General features: G+C 45.5%; 1 protein-coding gene across 3 annotated transcripts in view; it reads left to right on the top strand.

Annotated features, from left to right (window-relative positions):
• Positions 1-27,009, top strand: part of IQCA1 (IQ motif containing with AAA domain 1) — a 186,156-nt gene that overhangs the window by 55,392 nt on the left and 103,755 nt on the right. For all 3 annotated transcript variants that reach the window (XM_040231828.1, XM_040231830.1, XM_040231829.1), the window contains one exon: positions 21,029-21,113. In XM_040231828.1, the coding sequence (XP_040087762.1) occupies positions 21,029-21,113 (85 nt within the window). The remainder of the gene's footprint in view (positions 1-21,028; positions 21,114-27,009) is intronic.

The raw sequence follows: 27,009 nt of genomic DNA, 5'->3' as shown, positions 1-27,009 counted from the left end.
AGTTTTGTGGTGATTGTTTAGTTGCTAAGTCATGTCCAACTCTTCAGACCCTGTGGACTGTAGCCCACCAGGCTCCTCTGTCCATGTGGTTTCCCAGGCAAGGGTACCAGAGTGGTTTGCCGTTTCCTTCTCCAGGGGACCTTCCCGACCCAGGGATCGAACCTGTGTCTTCTGCATTGGAGGCAGATTCTCTACCACCGAGCCACCAGGGAAGCCCTGCCATGTGTCATTGGAGGCTTCCATATTGGATGACACAGTCATGGGAATACTTGTTTTGAGATCATCTCTCGCTGTAACCGGTATTTCTCTCGGCTTGGGACTTTCCCTGAACTGTCATCTAAGCTTCACTGTCCGTGGCTGACCTTCATTTTGAAGTACCATAAAGGAGTCTTGGAAGTGACCTCCTCCAGCCTCTTCAAGGAGAACCTCGAAGTCTATGGAACTGTGGATTCTTGTCGTTGAAGATGCACAGTCTCTTACACGGGCATCAGAGCCACCTGAGTGGCTGCCAGCTCTGATTCTAGGCCTTTGTTTCCTTGCAAATGGTCCTGTGTGGACCATTTCTCCCCACCCCCATTTTTCATCTTAATTTGTTGAACTATGCCTGGCATCCAGCTCACCTTCAATCTAGAGAGAAGTGAGACCCCGGGTGGGGTGGCAGCCCTAGGACTGGCCCTGTGGCTTTTCTCCTGGGCTCTTAGCAGACTCCTCTTAACCCGTGTAATCTTGAGGAATCTGGAAATGGTGTAAACGACATAGCCTTATTCCATTTTTTAAGCCAACACACCAGGAAATACACATTCTTCCTGAAGAGGTCCTGGAATGCTTTGCTAATCTTTTTTTAATTTTGAAGATTCAGTTCAGTTCAGTTGCTCAGTCTTGTCCAACTCTTTGCCACCGCACAGACTGCAGCACACCAGGCCTCCCTGTCCATGACCAACTCCCAAAGCTTGCTCAAACTCATGTCCATCGAGTCAGTGATGCCATCCAACCATCTCATCCTCTGTCATCCCCTTCTCCTCCCGCCTTCAATCTTTCCCAGCATCAGAGTCAGTTCTTCATATCAGGTGGCCAAAGTATTAGAGCTTCAGCACCAGCCCTTCCAGTGAATATTTAGGACTGATTTCCCTTAGGATGGACTTGGTTGGATCTCTCTCCTGAGAGTCTGTGGGACTCTCAGGAGTCTTCTCCAACACTACAGTTCAAAAGCATCAATTCTTTGGCACTCAGCTTTCTTTATGGTCCAACTCTCACATCCATATGTGACTCCTGGAAAAACCATAGCTTTGACTGGACGGGCCTTTGTTGGCCAAGTAATGGCTCTGCTTTTTAATATGCTGTCTAGGTTGGTCATAGCTTTGAAGATTAAGATAGTCTTAGAATGCAGTAAAATTCGCCCTTTTGGGTCAATCAATCAGAAGTGATAGCAAAGAGGCAGGTTTGGGTCAGTCAATCAGAAGTGATAGCAAAGAGGCAGGACTCTGGGGTCTTGAAATGATTTTCATCCTCAGCAGGGTGAGCCTGGCTGAGAAATAAAATGCCTCTGCCGTTTAATCTAATGATGGGAGGGCACCTGTCATGCTCTGTATTGTAAGCAAGTACACAGCAGATCATGCGCACGCAGCAGGGGTGGTCTTGAGAGCCAGGCTGCCTGGGTTCAGATCCCAGATCTAACACTTACAGGCTGTGTGACCTTGAACCAGTTGTTTAACCTCGCTGTGCCTCTTTCTCCCCATCTTAAAATGAGGGTATTAACAATATTGACCTCACAGACAGGATAACAGAATAGTATATATAAAGTCCTTAGGACAGTGTGTGGCACATGATCCGGCCTCAGTAATTATTTTAAATGACACCATCATATCAGTGACAGAAAGAACAGCCAATGCTGATATCAGAAAGCCAGCACATTCTCAGACATACAAGCCTGCAGTGTGGAATAGCTGCCACAGTCAAAGCATTCTGATTTTCATTCCTGGGTCTGGGCCTTTATATTTGCAGCTGCAAGCATCTCTTCAAAATGCTACATTCCTGATGGCAGGAGGGACTGGCTGGTGGTGGAGGCCGGGGCGGAAGGGCTGTGAGGGCTGGGGGTGGGGATAAAGCTGAGGGGATAATGACAGGGCAGGCAAATAGAAATTAGACAGGGTGGAATGCGCTTCTAGTCCCGGGGTGGGGAGCTGGGATGTGACTTGTCTACAGGAGCGACATGTCTACAGATCACCAGGAAATATACATTCTTCCTGAAGAAGTCCTGGAATGCTTTGCTAATTTTTTTTTTTTTTTTTGAAGATTAAGATTGAGTTTAAATTCAGTAAAATTCGCCCTTTTGGGTACCATTCAGCAAGTGAAGCTTTGTGATTTTAAGGTTTATGGACCTAGACAGACCTATAGACTCCTCTCTCACTGCCCAGTAGACCTCCCACAAGCAGAAATCTGCTGAAAATGCTACTGGGAAGGTGTTTGGAACAGGGCAGAACCTCAGAGTTCCCCATCAGCCTGGAAAAGTGAATGTCTCTTTCAGGAAAGACATTCGGATCTCTCCTATCCAGCTCTGCTGCTGTCCCTGGCTGGGATCTCCTAGGCTTCCATCACTGTTCACTCCTTAGGAAGCTGGGCCCTCCTTTTGGACCTGTGTCCCTGACCACTTCTCCAAGAGGATCTCGCCAGGTGCTTCCCATGGATGCTCTTCTGGGACCCCAGGGCTGGGAACCGTTGAGTGTCTTTCTTAGAGTCTGTGACTCACGAGAGGCCATTGATACTCAGGTCCCTTGGTTCCAAAAGCCTTGCTGCTCCCGCGACACTGAACTCATATCCTCCTCGTGAACATCCCAGCAGCCGAAACCCTGACCTATGCGTCTTGGACTCCTGTGCTGTCATTTCGTGGGAAAGGATGGCAGTTGCCTACGGCCGGGTTGCTCACTGGGTACTGCCTGGAAGCCCGGAGCTTTCCTTGTTCCCAGCTCCTTCTCTGCCCCAGCCTCTGAGCCTCTTTCTGCAGAGCGTGGTGACAGTCTGTGTCAGTAAACGGGAGAGAGCCACAGAGGAACCGTGGGATTTGAGAATGCTGGCTGACTCCAATTATTTTGCAGGTGACAAAGCAGACTCAGGGCAGTCAGGTAGCTTGGCTAAAAGCTGGGGTCGCTCCTGGCAGAACTAAAGCCAGGGTGAGCAGAGGCTTTCGGAAGCTTGATCATTGTGTCAAACCCGGATTGGTCCTCAGGGGAAGGTTCCGAATTGTTCAGAGGACTTTGCAGGACATCAAAAAGAAACCACTAGAATGTTCATGATCGATACCTTCCCGGGAATGGAACCACGGCTCTGTCTGTTCTTTGCCTTTATATTCCAGGTTTTCTCCTTTGAGCGTGAGTTCCTTTCAGAAACTAAAAAGAGATTTCAGGAGGATAGAAGGAAACGGATGGCCAGGGGAGGTGACTGCAGGTCATCATTTCGAATTCCTTGTGTAATTATAGTTTCAGTAAATTCTCCAAAGCAGCTGTGGTCTGTGGAAGAGACATGAACACGTGTGGATGACTCCTCTGAGAAGGTGAAGAGCTTTTTTTCTGCTGTTGGCTTTGGTGGAAAATATATTAGCTTGAATGGGGGACATAAGAAGAGGTGGATGAGAAATCAAGGTCTTCGACATTACTCAGAGAGGCCTTCGGGACGGGTGCACACCCGCGTGAAATCGCATATTTTGCTGTCCATCGTGACAGTAAATCAGACGGAGAGCACCCAGCAGCTATAGGCTTGTCCGTGCACCAAGTCCCATGGAGAGACAGGCCCTGAGGCTCTTCTGCAAGTGCAGTGGCCAGACTGTCTCTCTAAGGTCCATAGATTATTCCAGGTCACATCCCTAGCCCGCAGGTCCCCTCCACCGAACCTGTGTGTTTCCCTCTGGATTGCAAGCTTCTGGGGGAAGGGGCAGGGCAGTGGGGTCTTCCTCAGGTTTTCACCGAACCCAGCAGAGTGCCTGCGATTTCGCGGATACAGTAGATGAGCTGAAGGTCCAGCTAAACTGTGTAATTAACATCAGGTCAGACTGCAGTGCCTCTCACCCTGCAGTTCACGGCACTTCCCTGCTGGTCCAGTGGTTAAGACTCTGCGCTCCCAATACAGGGGACACAGGTTCAAGCCCTGACTGGGGAACTGAGATCCCACATCCCATGTGGCACGGTCTGAAAAAAAGAAAAAGAGCAAATCAGCTGAAAAGCTTGTCAGAACAGATCCCCCTTGCCCCCGAAGCTCTGATTCAGTAGGTCCTCAGTGGGAGGAGTCTGAATTTTCTATAATTACCTCCCGTTCTTTTCTTGATTTAATGTTGCATGTACATTGAGAGCGTGTAATATCACTTACACCCTCTTAGCAAAAACGTGAAGTGTGCAGTACTGTAAACTCTAGCTCCATGCCATGTGGCAGATCTCTAGAACTTCCTCGTCTTGGCTGACAGAAACGTGATCTCCTTGCAGTCCAAAGGACTCTCAAGAGTCTTCTCCAACACCACAGTTCAAAAGCATCGATTCTTCGGTGCTCAGCTTTCTTCACAGTCCAACTCTCACATCCATACGAGACTACTGGAAAAACCATAGCCTTGACTAGACGGACCTTTGTTGGCAAAGTAATGTCTCTGCTTTTGAATATACTATCTAGGTTGGTCATAACTTTCCTTCCAAGGAGTAAGCGTCTTTTAATTTCATGGCTGCAGTCACCATCTGCAGTGATTTTGGAGCCCCCAAAAATAAAGTCTGACACTGTTTCCACTGTTTCCCCATCTGTTTGCCACAAAGTGATGGGACCAGATGCCATGATCTTAGTTTTCTGAATGTTGAGCTTTAAACCAACTTTCTTCACTCTCCTCTTTCACTTTCATCAAGAGACTTTTTAGTTCCTCTTCACTTTCTGCCATAAGGGTGGTGTCATCTGCATATCTGAGGTTATTGATATTTCTCCCGGCAATCTTGATTCCAGCTTGTGCTTCTTCCAGCCCAGTGTTTCTCATGATGTACTCTGCATTGAACATAGATGTGTGTAAAAGAAGAAAACATTTCCTCCTGTGTGTGTGTCCTTGACTCACGCTTTGACCATGCTGCCTTTTGACTCCTCATGTGTGTGGGTTGTCCACACATTAAGCTGTTCTCTGCAGGGCCAGCTTGGGTGTCCTATGATTCTGTGCAGTTCTGACCTCCCTAGAGAGAGCCTCAGACCACCCCTCCCACCCCATGTTAAGGGATCAGCCCTGCAAAACTGCTCCCTCCAGCTTCAGATATCAGTTTCAAACCCCAGATTGTCACCCATGCTATTGACCATTCGGCTGTAAATCTGGGTTTCCAGGACTCCTCCCTTGGGTTTGACAGTTGGCTTCAATAGCACATAGAACTCAGGGCAACACACTGACTTGTTTATTATAAAAAGAAATGACAAAGGATACAAGTGGACATCCAGATGGAAGGGATACACAGGCAAGGTGTGGGGAGGGGCACCAGCTGCCACGCCCCACTCCAGACACCAGCATTGCAGCTCCAGAAGCTCTCCAAACCCCCTGACTTTGGGAAATTGTATGGAGTTTTCTTCACATAGGCATGACCGACCATAAACTCAGTGTTCATTCCTCCTGCCTTCCTAGTCAATAGAGCATGGAGCTGAAACTTCCAAGCTGCTAATCATGGCTTGGTCTTTCTGGGGGCTAGCCCCACTCAGGAGCCCACCAAGCATCACCTCATTAAAACAGAATACTCTCCTGTCACCCAGGAAAGTCCAAGGTATTTAGTTCCTGTGCTGGGAACTGGAGGCAGAGACCAACATACATTTTTTCTGTTATTTCACAGGGTACATATTAATACTTTGAGATCCCAATTTTATTTCCGTTGGATATATACCCAGATATATATATATGTATAGGCTCCCCACTCCAGTATTCTTAGGCTTCCCTTGTGGCTCAGCTGGTAAAGAATCCGCCTGCAATGCGGGAGACCCGGCTTCAATCCCTGGGTTGGGAAGATCCCCTGGAGAAGGGAAAGGCTACCCACTCCAGTAATCTGGCCTGGAGAATTCCATGGACTGTGTAGTCCATGGGGTCGCAAAGAGTCGGACACGACTGTGTGACTTTCACTTTCACTTTCATGTACCCAGTAGTGGGGTTGCTGCATTCTGTGGTAACTCTATGTTTATTTATTTTTTTGAGGAACATCCATACTTTTTTCCATAACGACTGAACCAGTTTACATTCCTCCCAACAGTGGACAAGGTTTTTTCCACTTTTCCCCACATGCTTGTCGTCAACACATCTTTCCTCTTCTGATAATAGCCATCCTAACACCTGTGAGGTGACACTTCATTGTGGCTTCGATTTACATTTCCCTAATGATTCGTGATGTTGGAGAAGACTCTTGAGAGTCCCTTGGACTGCAAGGAGATCCAACCAGTCCATTCTGAAGGAGATCAGCCCTGGGATTTCTTTGGAAGGAATGATGCTGAAGCTGAAACTCCAGTACTTTGGCCACCTCATGAGAAGAGTTGACTCACTGGAAGAGACTCTGATGCTGGGAGGGATTGGGGGCAGGAGGAGAAGGGGACGACCTAGGATGAGATGGCTGGATGGCATCACGGACTCGATGGATGTGAGTCTGAGTGAACTCCGGGAGATGGTGATGGACAGGGAGGCCCGGCGTGCTGCGACTCATGGGGTCACAAAGAGTCGGACACGACTGAGCGACTGAACTGAACTGAGCTGAGCTGAGTGATTCGTGATGTTGCACGTCTTTTTGTGTACCTGTTAGCCATTTGTGTGTCTTCTTGGAGAAATGTTTATCCACTTCCTTTGCCCATTTGTAAACCAGGTTATCCGGGGATCTTCTGCTGTTGAGATGTAGGAGTTCTTTATATATTTTGGATGCTAATCCCTTATCAGATACATGGTTCATGAACTCTTTCTCCCATTCTGTAGGTTGCCTTTTCATTTTGTTGATGGCTTCTTCCGTGGCACGCAAGCTTTTAGTTTCACACGCTTCGAGTTGTCTGTTTTTACTTTTGTTGCCTGTGTTTTTGGTGTTGAGTTTGAATTTCGCTCCTGGGAGATGCTAAGAGTCCTGGACCTGGGATAATACTTTGAGTAGCTTTTCCCAGAGCTTCTGTGGTGAAGAATCCACCTGCAATGCGGGAGACGTGGGTTCCATCCCCAGGTCGGGAGGATCCCCTGGAGAAGGGCATGGCAGCCCACTCCAGCGTTCTTGTGTGGAGATCCCATGGACCGAGGAGCCTGACAGCCTACAGTCCACAGGGTCACGAAGAGTCGGACCCAACTGAAGCAACTTAACACAGCCTTGGGCTGGAGGCATGGCCAGCCCTTCCTGGGGGAGGGAAAGTGTAGGTAGTTCCCCTAGGGATTTCAGAGAATCACTGAAAAAATTAAAGCCAGTATTATCCTGGAGATATGAAAGCCCCCCAATCTCCTGGCTTTCTGCTGAAGCCACTCTTAACTGTGAAAGTTGGATGGCTTGGGAGCCTTTATCGGCACTTAATACCCTGCAAGGCTGGACAGGCTATCACTTGGGTATAAAGCCTCTGGGTTTGACACAGCAGACGTTTCCCTTCTGTGTCATATGGTGACAGACGTCAGCACGCGTGTTGCTCCAGACAGGAACTGTCATGCCTTTATTCCATAAACAGGGGTTTGTCACTTGATAGAATCAGGTCAGAGGAGCTTCAGAATTAACCTTGAACTCTAAAGCTTCCCTTTTCTGTAATCACTCTGTTGCTGTCTGTAAATGATTCTTTTTGAAAGTAGGGCATAGGAACCGAGTTTGGAATGTAAACGTGGACATTTTGCTAACTTCCCTTCCCCTTGAGTCTGCCTTCCTAAGCTTTCTGGACTCCTGAGTTAGGAAGGGCAGAGGCTCCTTTGACTGAAGAAGGGTCAATGAATGAATGGTGTCTGGGGTTTAAAATGACAGGTGTGTGAACAGAAATGGATGGGCATCTATTTAAACAGAAAATTCTCTGCATTCGTTCCTGAAATGATCTGTTCTTGCATATTAAATTTTCTATACAGATAAATATTTAAGACAAAAGGTGAAAATATAGTATATTAATCATTTTCTCAGCAGAAGAGTAATCAAAGTCTAGATAGTCGAGTGTGTTATCGGTAATATATTCTTCCTTTTAATAAAATAAACGTGAGCACAGGGTAGGGCAGGGAGGTTCCTGTAGGAGTGGAGCCTGAGCAACAGTGATACTTTGGGATCGAGAAGGAGGCTTCCTCCTGGAATGGTAACTGTTAATAAATAGCCCACTAATAAGTAGAAACATCAAGGAATAAATCAGATTTTGTAAAGTGAAACTGAGACATCACCTCGATTTATACACTACTCTCTCCTCCTCTCCTTTGAGAGACGGCGAACCCCTCGGTTTCCCAACAAGGGCCACGGTAATTAAGTCCATGTGTAGCCAATTGCCTTTATTGAGTGTAAGTGAATTTATAGGCAGCAAGTGACACTTTCGGAGGCTTCTGTGTGGTGGCACAAGCTGCTTTCTTTAGAATGCAGGAGAAATTTATGAGCCTGCTGACATTAATGGAGGTGGTTTGAAGACTTGGAGGGGCACTGGCCGGAAACCCCTCCATCCATATATTTTTCATACTTGATGAAACATAGATAAATCTCTGTCCTGGGCATCTGAAACGGTGGGACCGCTGCAGCTCGGTGTCAGAGCTCAGGGGGGAGATTTATCATTTTAGGAGTTCTGCTTTCTAAATCACTGCAGACTCGAGAGCTGGTCCTTTTCACGTTTGTGCAAGAATTTTTGACATTATGCATAAATTCTTAATCAGCCCGAACTTTACCAAATGTTCGGAGCCTCACGTTTGTTAACTGAAATATAGAAGGCATGGGTGTTTTTTCTCCTCAGGCTCCTTTAAATAAAAGAATATAAAGGCAGGTAGCTCTGTCAAAGGTATTTTTATAAGAAAGCAACATTAATCATTGAATATTCTGTAAGAAATTAACATTGCCCTTCCCCAATTAACATTGTCACATATAAATTATAGTTTCTAGAGCTGGAAGGGACTTTAGAAATTGTCTGATAGGCACACAGTACTTACTTTTTAACAATGAATGAGCAGACCTAGCTCAACAGCATCGTTTGACACAGGGAAACTCACCAGGCTCCCCCAGCTCATGGAGCGATTTGCTCAAATCACACCTCTAGTTGGTGACTGCAGCCCTGGTTTCTTCATTTCCAGTTAAATACCATTTTCTAAGTGCTTCCTTACTGGGTCTACAGATTTATTTTAATGCTTTATTATTGAAACCTAAACCACCTGTGTGCTTTTTGTGGCCATCAGCTCAGCTCTGCCCGTGGGTCCGGGTAAAGTGTACCATGGGGCAGCCAACCTGGCAGGTTCCCTGGTTGCTCCACATTTGGCCCTGCTGGGGCAGCTGCTGAAACTCGCCAAACCTCGGTTTTCTCATCTGAAAAATATTAACAGCAGCAACCTACCTCTCAGGGCAGTTGGGGGATTAAAAGAGATCATGATAGCAAGTTCTGAGCACAGAGTGCTTAAAAAATGAGTACATTGCTATGGAAGATTCTTTGCCGATCATTTCAACATGACCGCTTGATCAGGTTATCCAGAAATACCATTGCATTTTCTGGTTTTAATTAATTAGTATATTGCTCTTGACTGCTCCAGGTCTTCGCTGCTGTGCGTGGGCCTTCTCTGGCCTCAGGGAGCGGGGCTACTCTGCAGTTGCGGGGCTCGGCCTTCTCGTTGCCACGGCTTCTCTTATGCAGAGCACGAGCTCTGAAGCTCAGGAGTGTGGCGCATGGGCTTAGTTGCCCCGCAGCATGTGGCATCCTCCCAGATCAGGGATCAAACCTGTGTTTGCTGCACGGGCAGGGTATTCTTATCCACTGGACCACCAGGGAAGCTCCAGCATTGCATTTTTAAACTAAGATCCAAAGTCGTCACATTTAAGCCCTTCAGTTTACCGTAGAGAGCCAGCAGCTGATGGAGAATGGAATCCACCTTCTGGGGACCTAGGACCTTGCCCCAAAGGGCAAGAAATAGCTGGAAAGGCCATCTGACTTGAAGCGGGCTCTGCTGCTCCTGAAATCATCAGCTTTGCCCAACAAATGCCCTGTCTTGAGGCCGATATAGGTTGCATGACATAAATGGCAGTGTAGCAATCTGAAAAGAGAGGAGAAAAATCGTCCAACAGAAAATATACGATAGGAGCTACTCAAAGGCATCGCTGGTTCCTCCCTGCCTCCCTCCGATTCCTGCCCTTCTCAGTCTCCATGGTAACCTCATCTCGGCTCACGGCATTCCATTCCATCTCTTGTTTGGTTTACTCCAAACGTGAATCCCCACCCGGGGCGCTCGCTCCCCAGAACTCTAGTTGTGGAGACGTCACTGCCACCCAGTACCCCCACTGACATGCAGGAGTAGGGGCGGAGATCCCGGGGGAGGGGATCTCAAGCTCCACACATCCAGAAGTGAGCTGGCACCTCATCCCCTCAGCTCTGCCCCCAACAGCCCCTCACCGCAGCAGATGAGAACCCACCCAGCCAGTCTCCGAGCATCACCCCAACTCCTCATCTTCTCTCAGCCCAGCACACAGTCGGCTGGAAAACCCCATTAGCTTCAAAATATGCCCCAAGCCCACCGGCCTCCCAGGGCTCCCCTGGCGACTCAGATAGTAAACCATCTGCCTGCAGTATAGGAGACTCGGGTTCCATCCCTGGTGTGGAAAGATCCCCTGGAGAAGGGAGCGGCACCCACTCCAGTATCCTTGCTGGGAGATTCCTCTGGACAGAGGAGCCTGGCAGGCTCCAGTCCATGGGGTCGCAGAGAGTTGGACACAACTGAGCGACTAACGCTGCTTCTGCTACTACACCGACCTCTCAGGCCTCTGACTTCACTGCCGCCTGAGGTCTGAGAGGCATCACACCCAGCCTGGAGGCAGTAGCCTGGCTCCCCAAGTCTGTTTTCGGGTTGATGACAGCATATTCACGACATATGGCTGAGTCCATAACAGTATCACGCAGACTTACAAACCTACTTACTGACTTAAAAGCACACCTGTTGCTGTCCCCACGGTCTCTGTGGGTAGGAGTCTGGGCTTAGCTGCGTCCTCTGCTTGGGGTCTCACAAGGCTGTAGCCCAGGGTCTCATCTGCACCCACGCCCTCCAGGCTGTGGGCAGCATTCGGCAACTCCAGGCTGCCGGACCACGGGCCTCAGTCCCTTGCTGTGGGCTGGAGGTGTCATCACACTTGTGTGTAGCACCAGCTCCAAGTCAGTCTCGGGTCCCAGCCCCGCTCAAGGAAGGAGGTGCACAAAGGTGTGGACCCAGAGTCTGTGGACCCAGAGAGCAGGGATCATCCTGGTAAAAACCTAAAGCGGGTCATGCCCCTGCCTTGTAAAGTGGCTCCCTTTCCTCTCCAGGAGGGCGAGTGTCCTGTGGCCACCAACCAAGGCCTGGCTCTTCTCGGGGCAACCCAGGGACGCCTCCTTGGAGCGTGGCCATGGTCCGGCCCCAGCGGCCTCCTCCACAGGGCGTCTAGCACCTGGGAGCTGTGCTTCTGTAGTTTCTGCTCCCAGAGCTCTCCTCAGTGCAGCTTTTGTTGTTTCTGCTCATGAGATCCGGGAGAAGGGAGACTGGGGGCTTCCACTTACGTTACTGACTCCTTGAGCTGTAGGATGAAGAAGTATATGTTGCGATTGGTTTCTTGGTTCACACCCAACTTGTTTGTGTCCTGCCTTCCCTCTCTGACTCACTTGTTATTTCAGAGAGGACTTTTAGGTTTCCAAGTCTTTCAAAATTAGACACGAGTGTTTATTCCCAGGAATATGAATAGATCCATAGTAGGAAAATGTAATATTATATACATCAGGAAAAGCACTATAATCATTTCAGATCATGCAGAAAAACTATTTGATGAGATGGAATGCCCACTTCTTATTTTAAAAATTCTAAAACAAAAAGAAGGGTTAATTGTGAGCATAATAAAAATGTAAGCTGAACAAAAAACAAGGATTTGTTTAATCTTCTGTTTACTGCTTTTTCCCTGTGCCCAGAACAGTATCTGGCACATAGTTCTAGACTGCGTGAATGAATGAAACAGCAAGTATTTTTTTGAAAGAGAGCTCTGCACCTAATGAGGAAACACTATAGGCTGTCCCACAAACAGAAAGGAAAATAGGGATGATTTTGTCCCCTAATAATTTGTGCCTGCATGCTCAGTCGCTCAGTCATGTCCAACTCCTTGGGTCTCTATAGACAGTAGCCCGCCAGACTCCTCTGTCCATGGAATTTTCCAGGAAAGAATACTGAAATGGGTTGGTTGCCATTTCCTACTCCGGGCCTAATAATTAGTACCATAGTATACATTTTTGTCAGTATAGTGACATTGAAAGGAAAGAAGGATATTTTTAAGAAAGTAGAAAAATGTATTAAAAAAAATCAGTGATAGACTAACTGTGAAAAAGAGAGATATGAAAGTTTAAGAAGTTTAAGACATCTACAGATGTTGAAGAAATTTTAAAAGACTTGAATAAATGGTGAGACACACCATGTTTCTGGTTAAATGGAAAGACGACATGACTGTTCTGGGTAATTTATAGACAGGACACAATTTCAATTAAAATCCCAACAGGATTATTTATTGAACTTGAAAACAATTATTAAAGTCATTAGGATTAAAATCAGGAAATAAAAACAATAAGGAAGGACAAATGGCCCTGTGTTTTCAAGAATATTATAAAGAAAAATAAGGTGAATGCATTACACTAATATAAAAGCACAAGCATAAGTCAGTGAAATAAAGAAGAGAGCCCCAGAGCTGACAAACATAGATGGGAACAAATGGCATATGATAAATTAAGTTTAAAAAGTAATAGGAATGGGAAAAATACACTCGCAATAACTAGATTGCCTTAATTGCTAAAGCCAACAAGCAGGAGAAAACAGAACAGAGGATTTAACTTCCCTGGAGAAAGGTCACAATTTTCCAACTATGGAAACAAAAATTTTTCCACTGTTAAAGTTACAGGGTCTATATAGTAATCGAACCCTAAAATAAGACAGAAAGGAAGCCAACCAAAAATAAAATTTATTTTTTATTATAAATTGTTGTACTTTATAGTCTTATTTAATTATAAACATGATTCCTATTTGCTGTAACAAGTAAAATAATACTGAATTATACACAGAAAAAAAAATCTATGTTCTCCTCCCTCCAGCCCCTCCCTCTTAGCTAATCCAGATGAACAGTGCATGCCTTCCCCTGGACCTGCAAACATAAACACACGCTTGTTTGACGCTCTCCTGTCCGCATTGAATCGGTGATGCCGTTAAACCATAACCAACTCAGTGGACATGAATTTGGGCAAACTCCAGGAGATGGTGAGGGACAGGGAGGCCTGGGCTGCTGCAATACATGGGTCGCAAAGAGTCAGAACACGACTTAGCGACTGAGCAACAAGTCCCGTCCCCTTTTATTTCGATAACGCAGGTCGATCTCCAGCCCAGTTTTTCCCCTTCATATTCTGTCTTTAGCATCCCCTCTGTTCACTTAGCACTTGCCCTGGTGGCTCAGTGGTAAAGATCCCTTCTGCCAATGCAGAAGATGTGGGTTCGATCCCTGGGTCAGGAAGATCCCCTGGGGGAGGAAATGCCAACCCACTCCAGTATTCTTACCTGAAAAATTCCACAGACGGGAACCTGGGCTACAGTCCATGGGGTCGCAAACAGTCAGACACAACTTAGTGACTAAACAATAACACCTGTTCACACAGAGCTGAGTCGTCTTCATGAGAACTGAATGTGTTCATCCACCTAAATATTTATTCAGTGCTGGTGGTGAAAAGCTAAAGCAGAGCAGGTGAAGTTTAGTCCCATGCTGGATTCCACACTGGGGCTTAACCACAGTTACATAACCATTCCCTGCAGTCTGATTATTTTCAATTTCTTACTACAGTTTTTATTTTTTGCAGCTTTCGCTCATACAGAAATGCATCACAAAGCTTTAACATCTCTGCTTTTAGTCCAGTAGGGATTCCCGATAGTGGAATTGTGGGGTTAAATGTGTTCATATGGAAGGTCCACGCATGTGAAAGTGTATGCCTGAATGCTCAGTCATGTCCGACTCTTTGTGACCCCATGGACTGTAGCCTACCAGGCTTCTCTGTCCGTAGAATTCTCCAGGCAAGAATACGGGAGTGGACTGCCATTCCCCTCGCCGGAGGATCTTCCTGACCCAAGGATCGAACCCAGATCTCTTGCATTACAGGCAATTCTTTACCATCTGAGCCACCAGGGAAGCCCACGTATGGAAGGTTTATAATGCCAACTTGATAGCTGGAGACTTAAGCAATCCATTGTCTAAGGATTTTTGACAAAGCCAGTAAGTGACTGTGAGTGGTGGGGGATGCTGGGGATCTAGGCAGAAGCCCAAGGTTAGAATCTTGGCTCTTCCCAGAAGGAATTGTTTGCCTTTGGAAGAGTCATATAAACTCTCACATTTTCCAGTTTCCTCCTTTGCAAAATGGAGAGAAGGGCTCATCTCTCAGAATTTCTGTAAGGATGAAATGGAAACAATTTGTGTACGGCGTCTGTGGAAGTGCTGTGTAAACCTGCGAGCAACAAACCCACACGCGATGATTGTTTCTGCTTAATAAGTGAGTCCAAGGAGTGCATGCATGCTCAGTCGCTCAGTCATGTCTGACTCTTCACAGCCCCATGGACTGTAGCCCGCCAGGCTCCTCTGTCCCTTGGATTCTCCAGGCAGGAATACTGTGTGTGGGTTGCCATACCCCCTGCCAGGGGATCTTCCTGACCCAGGGATCGAACCCGGCCCTCCTGCATTGCAGGCAGATTCTTTACCGCTGAGCCACCAAGGAGACAGCTACAGCAATGCACCCAGCATGTAGCCGAGTGTCAGTCAGAGTCAGTAACAGCTGCTAAGTCGCTCAGTCGTGTCCAACTCTGTGCAACCCCATGGACTGCAGCCCGCCAGGCTCCTCCGCCCATGGGATTTTCCAGGCAAGAGTACTGGAGCGGGTCGTCATTGCCTTCTCCGGTCAGTAACAGCTAAAAAAAGCAAATGCAAATTCAAGTTGTGCTTCCATTTGACACCCAGACTGGTCTAAACCGAGGCGTCCGAGGAAGAGGAGCGCTAATGCACCGGGGAGACGGGCGGCACAGACTACAGGGGCCTCAGGACTGCCCGGCCCACTTGTGTTTGAATGCTGCTCTTCCCAGGATGGGACTGGGGCTTTTCTCTGTGGACTTCCATCGTCGGCACCCCCACCCCACCCCAGAATAATTGGCTGGGGCAAGGGGTTGTAGTTACACCGAATCTTATGTCCTCCTGTTTAAAATAACGAGCCATCGGCATCCTGTGCAGAGCATCTGACTTCCGAGAAGAGGTCGCTGCTGCTCGGAGATGCCCGTGAGGTGCGAACGAGGCCACCGGAACTGCTGTGAGTTCTGATGCTCAGGCATTCCAGACAGGCCAGGCCGGCCCCTCTCCGTCTGAGTGCAAGAGAGTTACTGTGCCCCATCCCAGGCTTCTGCCTCCAGACCTTGAAGCCATTTTTCAAGCACACTAAGGAAATAGCAGGGCTTCCCAGGTGGCTCAGCAGTAAAGAATCCACCTGCCAAGCAGGAGACGCAGGTTCAATCCCTGAGTTGGGAGGATCCCCTGGAGAAGGAAATGGCAACCTGCTCCAGTGTTCCTGCTTGAGAAATGCCATGGACAGAGGAGCCTGGCAGAGGACGTGGAGTCAGAAAGAGCTGGACATGACCTAGTGACTAAACAACAGCAAAGGAAATGGCAGCAAGGCGCTCTGAGTTACGCCAATGCCAGACAGACACCACTTGTACAAAGTGAAATGGGGGCTACCTCCCACCTCCGTGTGGAAGAGGAGGGGGCAGGTCTGTTGGCCACTGGCCTCGGACACAGTGGGGACCCGCTTCCATGATGCCGCAGGCAGGGGCTATTCTCTTAGGCTCTGAGATGTGCAGGACAAATATATCTTCAGGGCCAAAGAGACATTGGAAGCCCAGTCATGGACCAAGGGTTTGGATTGGGATTTCAGGAGAAAATTAAGTGAGAACAGTATAGGATCAAACTATGTATGGCTGTGGTTTCAGAGTCATTGTGAACCCTGCCTGGAAGCCCATTTAGGGAAGAGATGGTGCAGGTCCCACTCAAGAGCCTGAGACTCGGAGGCCATTATCCTAGGTAATTCTGACTATGCAACCTGCAGGTGATGCTTTCTGAGTCAAGAACTAAGGCTGGTAGCAATCAAAGAAGCTGGAAGAAATGTCAAATTACTGGAGCTTTCCAATGCTGGAGCAGTTGGCAGGCATCATCACTTAGAAGGCTAATTCTCTGGTGAGGCGGGGGCCTGGCTGGCTTCTCAGCTTCTTTCTTTCTTAATTTTTCAGGGGAGATCCAGGTTTCGTGATGGGGAGGTATCATTTGATTTTGAGAAATATCCAACCATCTCTAATTTGTTGGTAAATCTCAAATTTGATAAATATATTTCATGTTCAGAGTTCCTATTCAAATTTTCCTATTTTTAATTTTATTTTGCTTTATTATTTCGTTTTTTAATTGACACAGCAAAAGACTTTATTGGGAAGGGGCACCTGGGTGGAGAGCAGGAGGGTAAGGGAATCCAGGAGAACTGCTCTTTCAAGGTGCTTTTTAGGGAGTGGATTTAATTAATACCTGAAAGTGCATGTTTTGGAAATTATACTTAATTTAATACAAATTAAATATTGTTCCAGAAAATTGAGTTGTTGATTTAATTAATCCTCACGGGGCTTCTCAGGTGGCACTCAGTTCAGTTCAGTTCAGCTCAGGTGGCACTAGTGGTAAAGAACCTGCCTGCTATCGCAGGAGACTGCAGGTTTGATCCTTGCGTGGGGAAGATCCCCTGGAGGAAGAAATGGCAACCTACTCCAGTGCTCTTGCCTGGAAAATTCCATGAACAGAGGAGCCTGGGAGGCTGCAATCCATGGGGTCACACAGAGTCAGACACGACTGAGTGACTTAAGAACTGTCCCCCATCATAATCCCCCTGAGATGTGCCAGCATTTGCTCGGAGGTGATGAAATGCTAAGAGCTCACAAGTAGCTGGTGAGCCTTGTCTTATCAAGTTCCGCATCCATTTCTCAGACTTTGCGTTGTTGGAGGATTCTCACCTCTTATTTCTCCTGTTCTGTCGATCTGGGTGAAATGTCTGTAGTTCAGGTTATTTTTCACGCAGCCGTGTGATGAGTTCCATTTTCTGCATCACTTGGTCCATCTGGCAGTTTGGATGCCCATTTGCAGAACCGGCTTCAGTCTTGCCTGTTGCGGCAGTTTGAGAGCAAATGGAAACTGGTTGGTGGGGGCGGGAGGGGCGTGCAGTGGGGAGGTGGCAGGTAGTGGCACAGCAGTGGCGGATTCTAGCACGCACTGCACGGCAACTTTGAAAATCAGCAAAATGATGAAAGTTAAAGATAAATGTCTGTTAAATTAAGATTTAAACTATAATTGAGGGAAAGCTGTGACGTAAATAACCACCATTTACCAAGTCAGGATCTTTACCACATAATAATTTTGTGGATGGTGACTGCAGCTTTGAAATCAGGAGATGATTGCTTCTTGGCAGGAAAGCTATGACAAACCTAGATATTGTGTTGAAAAGCAAAGACATCGCTTTGCCAAGAAAATTCCATATAGTCAAGGCTGTGGTCTTTCCACCAGTCATGTACAGTTGTGAGAGCTGGACAGTAAAGAAGGCAGAACACCAAAGAATTGATGCCTTCAAACTGTGTTGCTGGGGAGAAGACTCCTGAGGGTCCCTTGGACAGTAGAGAGAACAAACCAGTCCATTCTAAAGGAAATCAACCCTGAATATTCATTGGAAGGACTGATGCTGAAGCTGAAACTCAAATACTTTGGCCACCTGATGTGAAGAGCCGACTCATTGAAAAAGATGCTGATGCTGGGAAAGATTGAAGGCAGGAGGAGGAGAGGGTGTCAGAGGATGAGATAGTTGGATGGCATCACGGATGCAATGGACATGAACTTGAGCAAACTCTGGAAGATGGTGAGGGACAGGGAGGCCTGGCGTGCTGCAGTCCATGAGGTCACAGAGTCAGACACGCCTGAGCGACTGAACTGAGCTGAACATAGTGGGCGCTCACCCACCATCCCCTAGTGTGATGCGTCTGTCCACAGGCCTCGCCCACCAGCCGCACGCTGCACTGTTTCCAGTTTTTTCAAAGCTACGCGGAGGAGCTGAGTCACATGCTGACTGAGTGAGCCCCCGGTCAAGGTTCAAGAGACCTGAGAGATTTTATGTAGACAGGGATGGAGCTGTCCTAAGATGTTTGGGGGGTAATCTGTAGAAGGGATAGGGGCCAAAGCACTGGGGTGGGGGCGGATGGTTAGGGAGCTGCTGGGTGTTGACCTTGACCCAAGGCAATGGCCCCAGTTCATCTAGATCCTCATTGCCATGCACCTGCCTTTTTAAAAAGTTTATTTAATAATATCCTTGTGGACACAGTAGAAAATAATTGTAGGACTTAACCCTTGAATACCTAGCTTTTCAATGTTGTATGTGAGGGACCTGGAGATGAGTGACTGCCTTCTGCTGCACCCCAAACTGTGGCAGCCATTCAGGGTGGGTGCCTGCCACCTGTCCAGTTTCAGACTAAGCAAGCCCTTTCTATGGAACTTCATTTTTCACTGAAAAGATGACTGACACTCTGGCTGTTCCGACTCAGGTTTGCAGGAGTCACTTTCTCAAAACAGAACCAAGTAAGCCTGAAGGAAAACAACTGAGGAAAACAAAATTATTTGTTGCTAATAATAAAATCCAAGCTTTCTAGCAAAAATGATAAGTTTGGAAATCTTCTGGTCTGAGAGCCTGAGTCTGAGAGCTTCCCATTGCTCAGCTTTAGAGTCTGAGATTGACAGAGCTGTCATTCAGTTGCTCAGTCGTGTCTGACTCCTTGTGACCCCATGGACTGCAGCAAGCCAGATTTCCCTGCTCTTCACTATCTCTAGGAGCCTGCTCAAACTCATGTCTGTTGATTCCCTGATGCCATCCAACCATCTCATCCTCTGCTGCCTCCTTCTCCTGCCTTCAATCTTTCCCAGCATCAGGATTTTTTCCAATGAGTCAGGTCTTCACATCAGGTGGCCAGAGTATCGGAGCTTCAGCATCAGTCCTTCCCATGATTATTCAGGGTTGATTTCCTTTAGGATTTACTGGTTTGATCTCCTTGCTGTCGCAGGGAGTCTCAAGAGTCTTCTCCAGCACCACAGTTCAAAAACGTCAATTCTTCAGCACTCAGCCTTCCTTAGGGTCCAGCTCGCACATCTGTACATGACTACTGGAAAAACCGTAGCTTTGACTACATCCACCTTTGTCGGCAGAGTGACGTCTCTGCTTTTTAATATGCTTTCTAGGAGTTATTGATGACTCTGATTTTTGATGCTATGCAATGTATATCAGCTTTGGGAAGATCGGCATAAGTCAGTGGACCATTAGCTTTGAAATGATCGAGTCCTGATGTTACAGAGTCACGTCTGAGTGAAAGGTCTGTTCAGCACACAAGACACATGACTTTTCATGTAGCAGGGAAGGCACAGTTCTTGATAAGGTTTCAGATTCTGCATCGCCACCAGCCTTTAGGAAGCTACCATTCGTCAAGCTGTGGTGTGGAGTCAAAGCAGAATATTCACAGCTATCTAAAAGGCTATTACAACTTTCCTCTCTTTTCTAATTACACATCCGTGTGAGGCCAGATTTTCTTTCTATACTTCAACCAAAACAACATATTGCAGCAGATTGAATACAGAAGCATATATAAGCATCCTGCTAGGTTTTACTAGGAGCCAGAACACAGGCACTCTTCTAATTTTTTTTCTTCTGGAAAATATATTCTTCATTAAAAATGTTACTTATGTGAATACCTAATGGGTTTATTATAGTTGTTTTTAATGAAAATGCATATTTTAGAAAGGTTGCCATTTTAATACCTAATACAGTAACTATCAATAGCTAGAACTCGCATAAACAAAAGCTTTGGGGATCATCAGAAATTATCAAGCGGGTCAGGAGTGGGACTTCCCAGGTGGTCCAGTGGTTAAGACTCTGCCTTTCAGTGCAGGGGGTGCAAGTTTGATCCCCAGTCAGAGAACTAAGATCCCAGCTGATGCAGGGTGCAGCCAAGAATTTTTAAAATAAATAAATAGAACTTGTTTTTTAAAAAAGAGTGTCAAGAGCAACTAAGGCCAAAAGTTTGAGAATAAAGAGTCATCTTGAGCATGGGCATCTTACTAACCCTTAGATTCTGGATTAATGGAACTAACTTGATAAATGTTTTCTTTCTCTATATGGAAAAAATATAACACTGGTGTCCAGGCAGTTTCTCTTGGAAAAATTAACTTTGTATCCCTTCTGAAATTTCTCAACATTAAATTTCAAACTCTGCCTTTTAAAACATAGAAACTATATGGTTACAGAAAACAATGACTATTCCTGTCTCTTAACATGTGGGGCTCAGACTCACTGAAATCTAAAGCATGCATGCCTGTGTCGTGCATGAGGACCAAGTCTGTAATTTGAACAACGCCATGTTTCTGTTTTATTTCAAAATCCTGTGTTTATCCTACATTTTAAAACAGGAAGAAATAATTTGCGCTTCTGTCGTCATTCTTAACACAAGCATGGAGTATTGCAATAATTAAAAAAAAAAAAAAGAGGCAGAAGAGTACAGTCTGCTTTAAGGAGAGAGGTCTGACTCAGAGTAACAATTGGTTTGAGGAGAGAAACCTGCTTCTGAATGTCACCAGGTCCTTCTGCTCCTTGGAGACTGCATGTCCGGCCAGCAACTGGCAGGGAGCCCCATCCTAATAACTATCACTCATTTCAGTGAGCTTGAGCAGAGCCAGCTCATCGGGAATGTAGCAGAGAGGGCTGCGCTCCTGGATGTTTATTCTGTCTTTTTTTTCCTCCTCAGGAACTTAACGGGCACTTTTCCTGACTACCCTAACGAAGAAGAAGGAGGTTCTGCTATTATTTTTTCCAATAAGACCCCACAACAGGTACAGATATGCTTGAGAAATAAAATGTAGCTATATCATAATTGCAATCCTTTAAACCTTAGAATTCATGAGTTTGCAGGGTTATTAGGTCTTGGTTATTTCCCTACAGATGTTTACATGGAAATACTTTTGATGTTCATCACTTAATGTATTTTCAAACTTTTTTTAATGAAATTCATGCTTTCTCCTGTCTTTGAAGGCTATATGACAACATGTGATTCTCATCTTCTTAGCAAGTGATGAGCATGGGACCTGAACACCTCGGTAGAAAAGAAGGCAAAAAAATAGTAACTTATTAAAAAACATTAATTTTTTAAAACTCTCTGGGAAGGAAACTTAAATATAAAGCGATGTTACTCTATCTCCTTTCACCTGTCAGATTGCTAAAATTTTTAGGTTGTGATAATAATTGGAGTGGGTAACATGTAGGGAAAAATCACTCCCGAACATTGTAGCTGGATACATAAATTAGCATGACATTTTTTGAGGGCCATGAATGAATATATATCAAAATGTTTATTAAGTATACCCTTTGACCCATAAATGCTATTTAAGGAATTTATACTAAGGAAATAAGAAGACAAGTTCCCATAGGGAACTTGCCATAGGGGAACAGCAAACTATTTCCATTAGCAGAGAAATAGTAAGTAACTCTGCCATTATAACCTGAAAGCACAGATAATATGTAAATGAAAAGGAACGGCTGTGTTCCAGTAAAACTTTATATACGAACATGGGCAGCAGGCCACAGTTGGCCCATCTGATAGGATTTGCTGACTCTTGCCACAGATAACCGAAATAGCTGTTCTCGTCTGCACTGTTCACAGCATTAACAAAGAAGAAACCAGGCTAATGTGTGTTCTGTTAGTCGTGCAGTCGTGACCAACTCTTTTCAACCCCATGGACTGCAACCCGCCAGGCTCCTCTGTCCATGGGATTCTCCAAGCAAGGACACTGTCATGGGTTGCCATTCCCCTCTCTAGGGGATCTTCCTGACCCAGGGATCAAACCTGGGTCTCCGGCATTGCGGGTAGATTCTTGACTTTCTGAGCCACGAGGGAAGCCCAGTGTCTGTTAGTTGGGTGATTAGTTAAGTGGCGTGAAGTGCTAACTGAGCAAAGGTAAAAGCCACGCCGTAGGTGAGAGCGCATCAGTACTGCCGACCCTGCGGCCGGCGTCCCTGGCCCCCTCTGCTCCTCTGCCTGAGCCCGCGGGGTCAGGCGGAAACTCTCCTCTCCTAGCCCCCTGTCAGAAGCCAGCGTCAGCTGCCAAAGCCTTCTCTCCACCCTCCTGGCCTCCTCCCCACTTAATAGGCACCCTCTTGTTGGCCGTTCATCAAGCCCTGTCTAGAGTCACTGTCGTTTTGATGTGCTGTTATTTCACTTTCTTACGTGTTTAGGTCTTGTCCCTCCAGCTAAATTAGCCAGCACAGGTTGTGTCTTGAAAGCCCCTGGCAGGCAGCCAGACGTGTTTCATGTCAGTTTAGAAAGGTAACAATTACAGAATTAGGAATGTTGGTGGAATGTCTAAATTGTCCATTGGAAACTCTCGAAAGTAGAGTTAATGTCCAGTCAGACTAAAAGCAAAAGAAGACTGAGGACATCTGGTCAATACACTAGAATTAATACACAAGGCAATGGGGGCCACGCAGTAGCATGATTTTAAAAGGCAGGTGAGGGACTTCCCTGGTGGTCCAGTGGCTAAGAGCTAAGAGCTTGCCCTGCGGAGGGCCCAGATTGGACCAGGGTTCAGTCCCTGGTCAGGGAACTGGCTCCCACCTGCCACAGCTAGTAGAGTTCTCATGCCTCAACTAAAGATCCCGATCGCCACACCTAAGACCCAGCATGGCCAAATAAATAGACAAACATTTTTTTAAAAAGGCAGATGAGTGAAGAGTCAGGACAGCCTTGTGGTGCAGAATCAGAGTTCCACTGGGTCTGCAGCCTTAGGCAAGGGTCTGACCTGCTGTGTCTCAGCTTTCTTTGTGGATGCAGATACCAGCAAGACTTGCCTCCCTGGGCTGAGGAATCATTAGATGAGATGATACGTGTAATGTACTCAGAGCAGAGTCTGGCCCTCTGAAATTGTTCAGGGAATCTTAGCAGTTGTTACTAATGAGGAAGGGGAGGAGGAGGGGAATAGAAGGAGAAAGGGGAAGGGGAGGAAGCTGAAAAGATAGACCAAGCATAATCATTATGGCACGCCTGTGTGTAGTCATTTATATTTGTAAAACAACAAAACAATAAAAAAGTTCCAATGAAGTGAGTATAATCATATTGATGCCAAATCCCCCAAAAGATGGAATATAAAGAACCTCAGATCAATCGTACTTTTGAGTATTAATTCAAAAATTCAAAGTGAAATATTAGCAAAACAGTGCAGCCAAGTGGTGTTTATTCCAGAATGTCAGCATGGTTGTGTTTTGGATGTCTGTGAGTACATTGCATTATCTAAAGAGATCCGAAAGGGAAAACCATAAGCTCATCACTGTGGGTGCTGAAAGGCATTTTACAGAGTCAGCTCCCATTCTTGATATTAAGAAAACAAGAGAAAAATGGAATACATGGATACTTCTTTAACATGACAAAATATTTTTTAGGTCACAAGTTAATATCACGCTTAAAGAAATTCACAAGAAACACACCGATTCATGAAAAATGCAAGGATAGCCATCATCACCATTGATGAACAGGATCTATTGAACACTCTTAGACAAGAGAAAGAACATTGAGCAATAAATTGGAATGGAAGAGGGAAGAGGATCACTTTTTGCAGATATGTTCTGTACTTAGAAAAGCAAAGAGAATAAACTGAAAAAAAAAAACTTAACATGAGAAGATGAGGAGTTACAAAATTAATAATCAGAAAGAGAAAGCTTTTGTATGTTCAAACAGCAGCTACATTTAGAAAATATAAGAAGAGTCCATTTACAACAGCAACAATGACACAAAGATAAAACATCCAGGAAAAAAGTTAATAATAAATGTGTGCTATGTGTAAATAAAAGCTTAAAACGCTCTGAAAAATGAAATTGAGCAGATGGAAAAGCATATTGTGTTCTTAGGTAGGAATGTTCAATGTATAAATACTTCAGCTTTCTCAAACATAGTTTATACATATAATATGATCCAAATAAAAATACCAATAGCATTTTGTTGGAGTAGAGAGTCAGAGCATGCAGAGGGTGACTAATTTGATTTTAAACTTTGGGCAGAAAGTAAATAACCAGGAATAACTAGTAAAATTCTGAGAATGAAGAGTAATGAGGAGGAACCAGCCCTGCCAGGTATTAAAACGTGTTTTTAAGAGCCCATTGGTACAGGCAGATGATTAGATGAAAAAGAACAGAAAGTCAAGAAATATATCCAAATACACATGGAAATTTAGTATATAATAAAGAAGCCTGTCATCCTTCTTGTATAAGGAAAAGTAAAAGGACCATTTAATGAATGGGATGATAATAACCAGGTTGTCAACTGGAAAAGAAGAAAATTAAATCTCTGTCTCTTTATACTTTACCCCAGAATGATTCCAAATGGATCAAAAAAGATTTAAATATCAAACAAAACAAAAACACAAAAGAACTAAAAGCACCCAGCAAAGAAATATGTCATAACCTCAGAGTGGAAAAGACCTTTTTACCTCTGTTGCACGACCCGGGAGTCATAAAAGAAAAAAAAGATAACTTAAACTACATTAAAAAATATTTTTAGCCTCCATGGCAAAACTGACGCCAAGTAAAGTCAAATGACAGATGACACACTGCAAGAATTATTTGTGATGAGCATCACAGATAAGAGATCATTTTTCTAATATATAAAGAGCTCCTATAGCTCTATAAGAAAAAACACTCAGCAATCCAATATTTTTAAAGCCAAAAGATATGAACAGACAAGTTCTCAGAAGTGAAAATCTGAATGGATTTGAAATACAATAAAAAATGTTCAGCATATGAAAAGATCAACCCCACCATATACAGGAAATGCAGATCAAAGCTATACTGACAGACAAAACTGATAGATTGAACCTCATCAAAATTCAAAACTTTGGGGCTTCCAAAGACACCATTCAGTTCAGTTCAGTTCAGTCACTGAGTCGTGTCTGACTCTGCGACCCCATGAATCACAGCACGCCAGGCTTCCCTGTCCATCACCAACTCCCAGAGTTCACTCAGACTCATGTCCGTCGAGTCGGTGATACCATCCAGAAAGACACCGTTAAGAAAATGGAAATACAAGAACAGACTGGGAGATGATAATTGAAAACTTACACTTGATAAAGGATTTGTATCCAAAATGTACAAAGAACTCTTACATCTCAGTAATAAGACAGACAATTTTTAAAAATGGGCAAAAGACTCAAAAAGACAGTTCATAAAACAATATAGATAAATGGCTAATAAGCACATTGAAAGATGCTCAGCACCACTTGTCATTGCTGCTGCTGCTGCTGAGTCGCGTCAGTCGGGTCCAGCTCTGTGCAACCCCATAGAGGGTAGCCCACCAGGCTCCCCCGTCCCTGGGATTCTCCAGGCAAGAACACTGGAGTGGGTTGCCATTTCCTTCTCCAGTGCATGAAAGTGAAAAGTCAAAGTGAAGTCTCTCAGTCGTGTCCAACTCTTTGCGACCCCATTGACTGTAGCCCACCAGGCTCCTCCGTCCATGGGGTTCTCCAGGCAAGAGTACTGGAGTGGGGTGCCATTGCCTTCTCCATGTCATTAGGAAGATGAAAGTTAAAACTGCAGTGAAGTGTCATTTCATAACACTAGGATGATGTACTAATAATAAAAGACGGGAACAAATGTTGAGGATGCCAAGAAGAAGGAACCCGCCTACACTGTGGGGACATAAAATGGTGCATCCACGTTGGAAAACCAGCTTGTCAGTTTCTTAAAAGTTAAACACAAATTCACGAAATAACTCAGCAGTTCTGTTCCACTCTTAGGAGTTTATCCAAGAGGAATGAAAACGTATGTCCCCACACAGAAAATGTACACGAATATTCATAGGAGCATTGCTCATAATAGCCAAATGTTTAAAACAACCTAAATTTCCATCCGTTGGTGAATGGGTAGGTGAGATGTGGAATAGCCATGCAACGGAATGGTACTCAGCAGTGTAAAAGGAACAAACAAAAGGAAAAAGCCCAAGGAAAGGGAGTGGCAGAGGATGAGACGGTTGGATGGAGTCAGCGACTCAGTGGACATGAATCTGAGCAAGCTCCAGGAGATAATGAAGGACAGGGAAGCCTGGCATGCTGCAGTCCATTTGTTGCAAAGAACTGGACATGACTTAGCAACTGAAAAACAACACAACTGGGGTGAACCTCAAAAGCTCGATGAACCATGAAAGGAGCCAGGCACGAGAGACCACGTAGTACATGATTCCATTTATAGGCAATGTCCAAAAAGAGTAAATCCATGGAAGCAGAAGTAGATTCGTGCTGGAGAAGGGCAGGAGAGGGAAACTATTAAGTAACACAGGGGAATCTTAGTGGAATGATGAGATGTGTTAAAACTGATTTACGGTGATGGTTGCACAGTGCGATAAACTCACTAAAAATGATTGACTTGTCCACATGGAATGGCTAAATGTAAAGAATGTAAAATATGCCTCAACAAAATGGGACCTATATCTTCAGAAAGAAAACAGGCAGCAGGCCAGATTCAGACCCCTCGATTTTCCAAACATGATGGCTGACTTTACAGGCACTAAAGCACATCTCTAATTCTGGGAGATTTTACTATAGTTGGAGAGCACAAGCCAAATAAATTCAACGTTGGCACCTATATGAAAAACCGAAACAACTCCGATGACATGCTGTTTTTCACCCGTTCAGCTGGCAAACACAAGCACTGTGTCAGTGAGCATGTGGGAAAGCGCGGAGTCGCCCGCGT

Source organism: Oryx dammah, unplaced genomic scaffold (assembly GCF_014754425.2).
Source record: "Oryx dammah isolate SB20612 unplaced genomic scaffold, SCBI_Odam_1.1 HiC_scaffold_28, whole genome shotgun sequence".
Taxonomy (NCBI): Eukaryota; Metazoa; Chordata; class Mammalia; order Artiodactyla; family Bovidae; genus Oryx; species Oryx dammah.
This window is presented reverse-complemented; position numbering and strand designations above follow the sequence as displayed.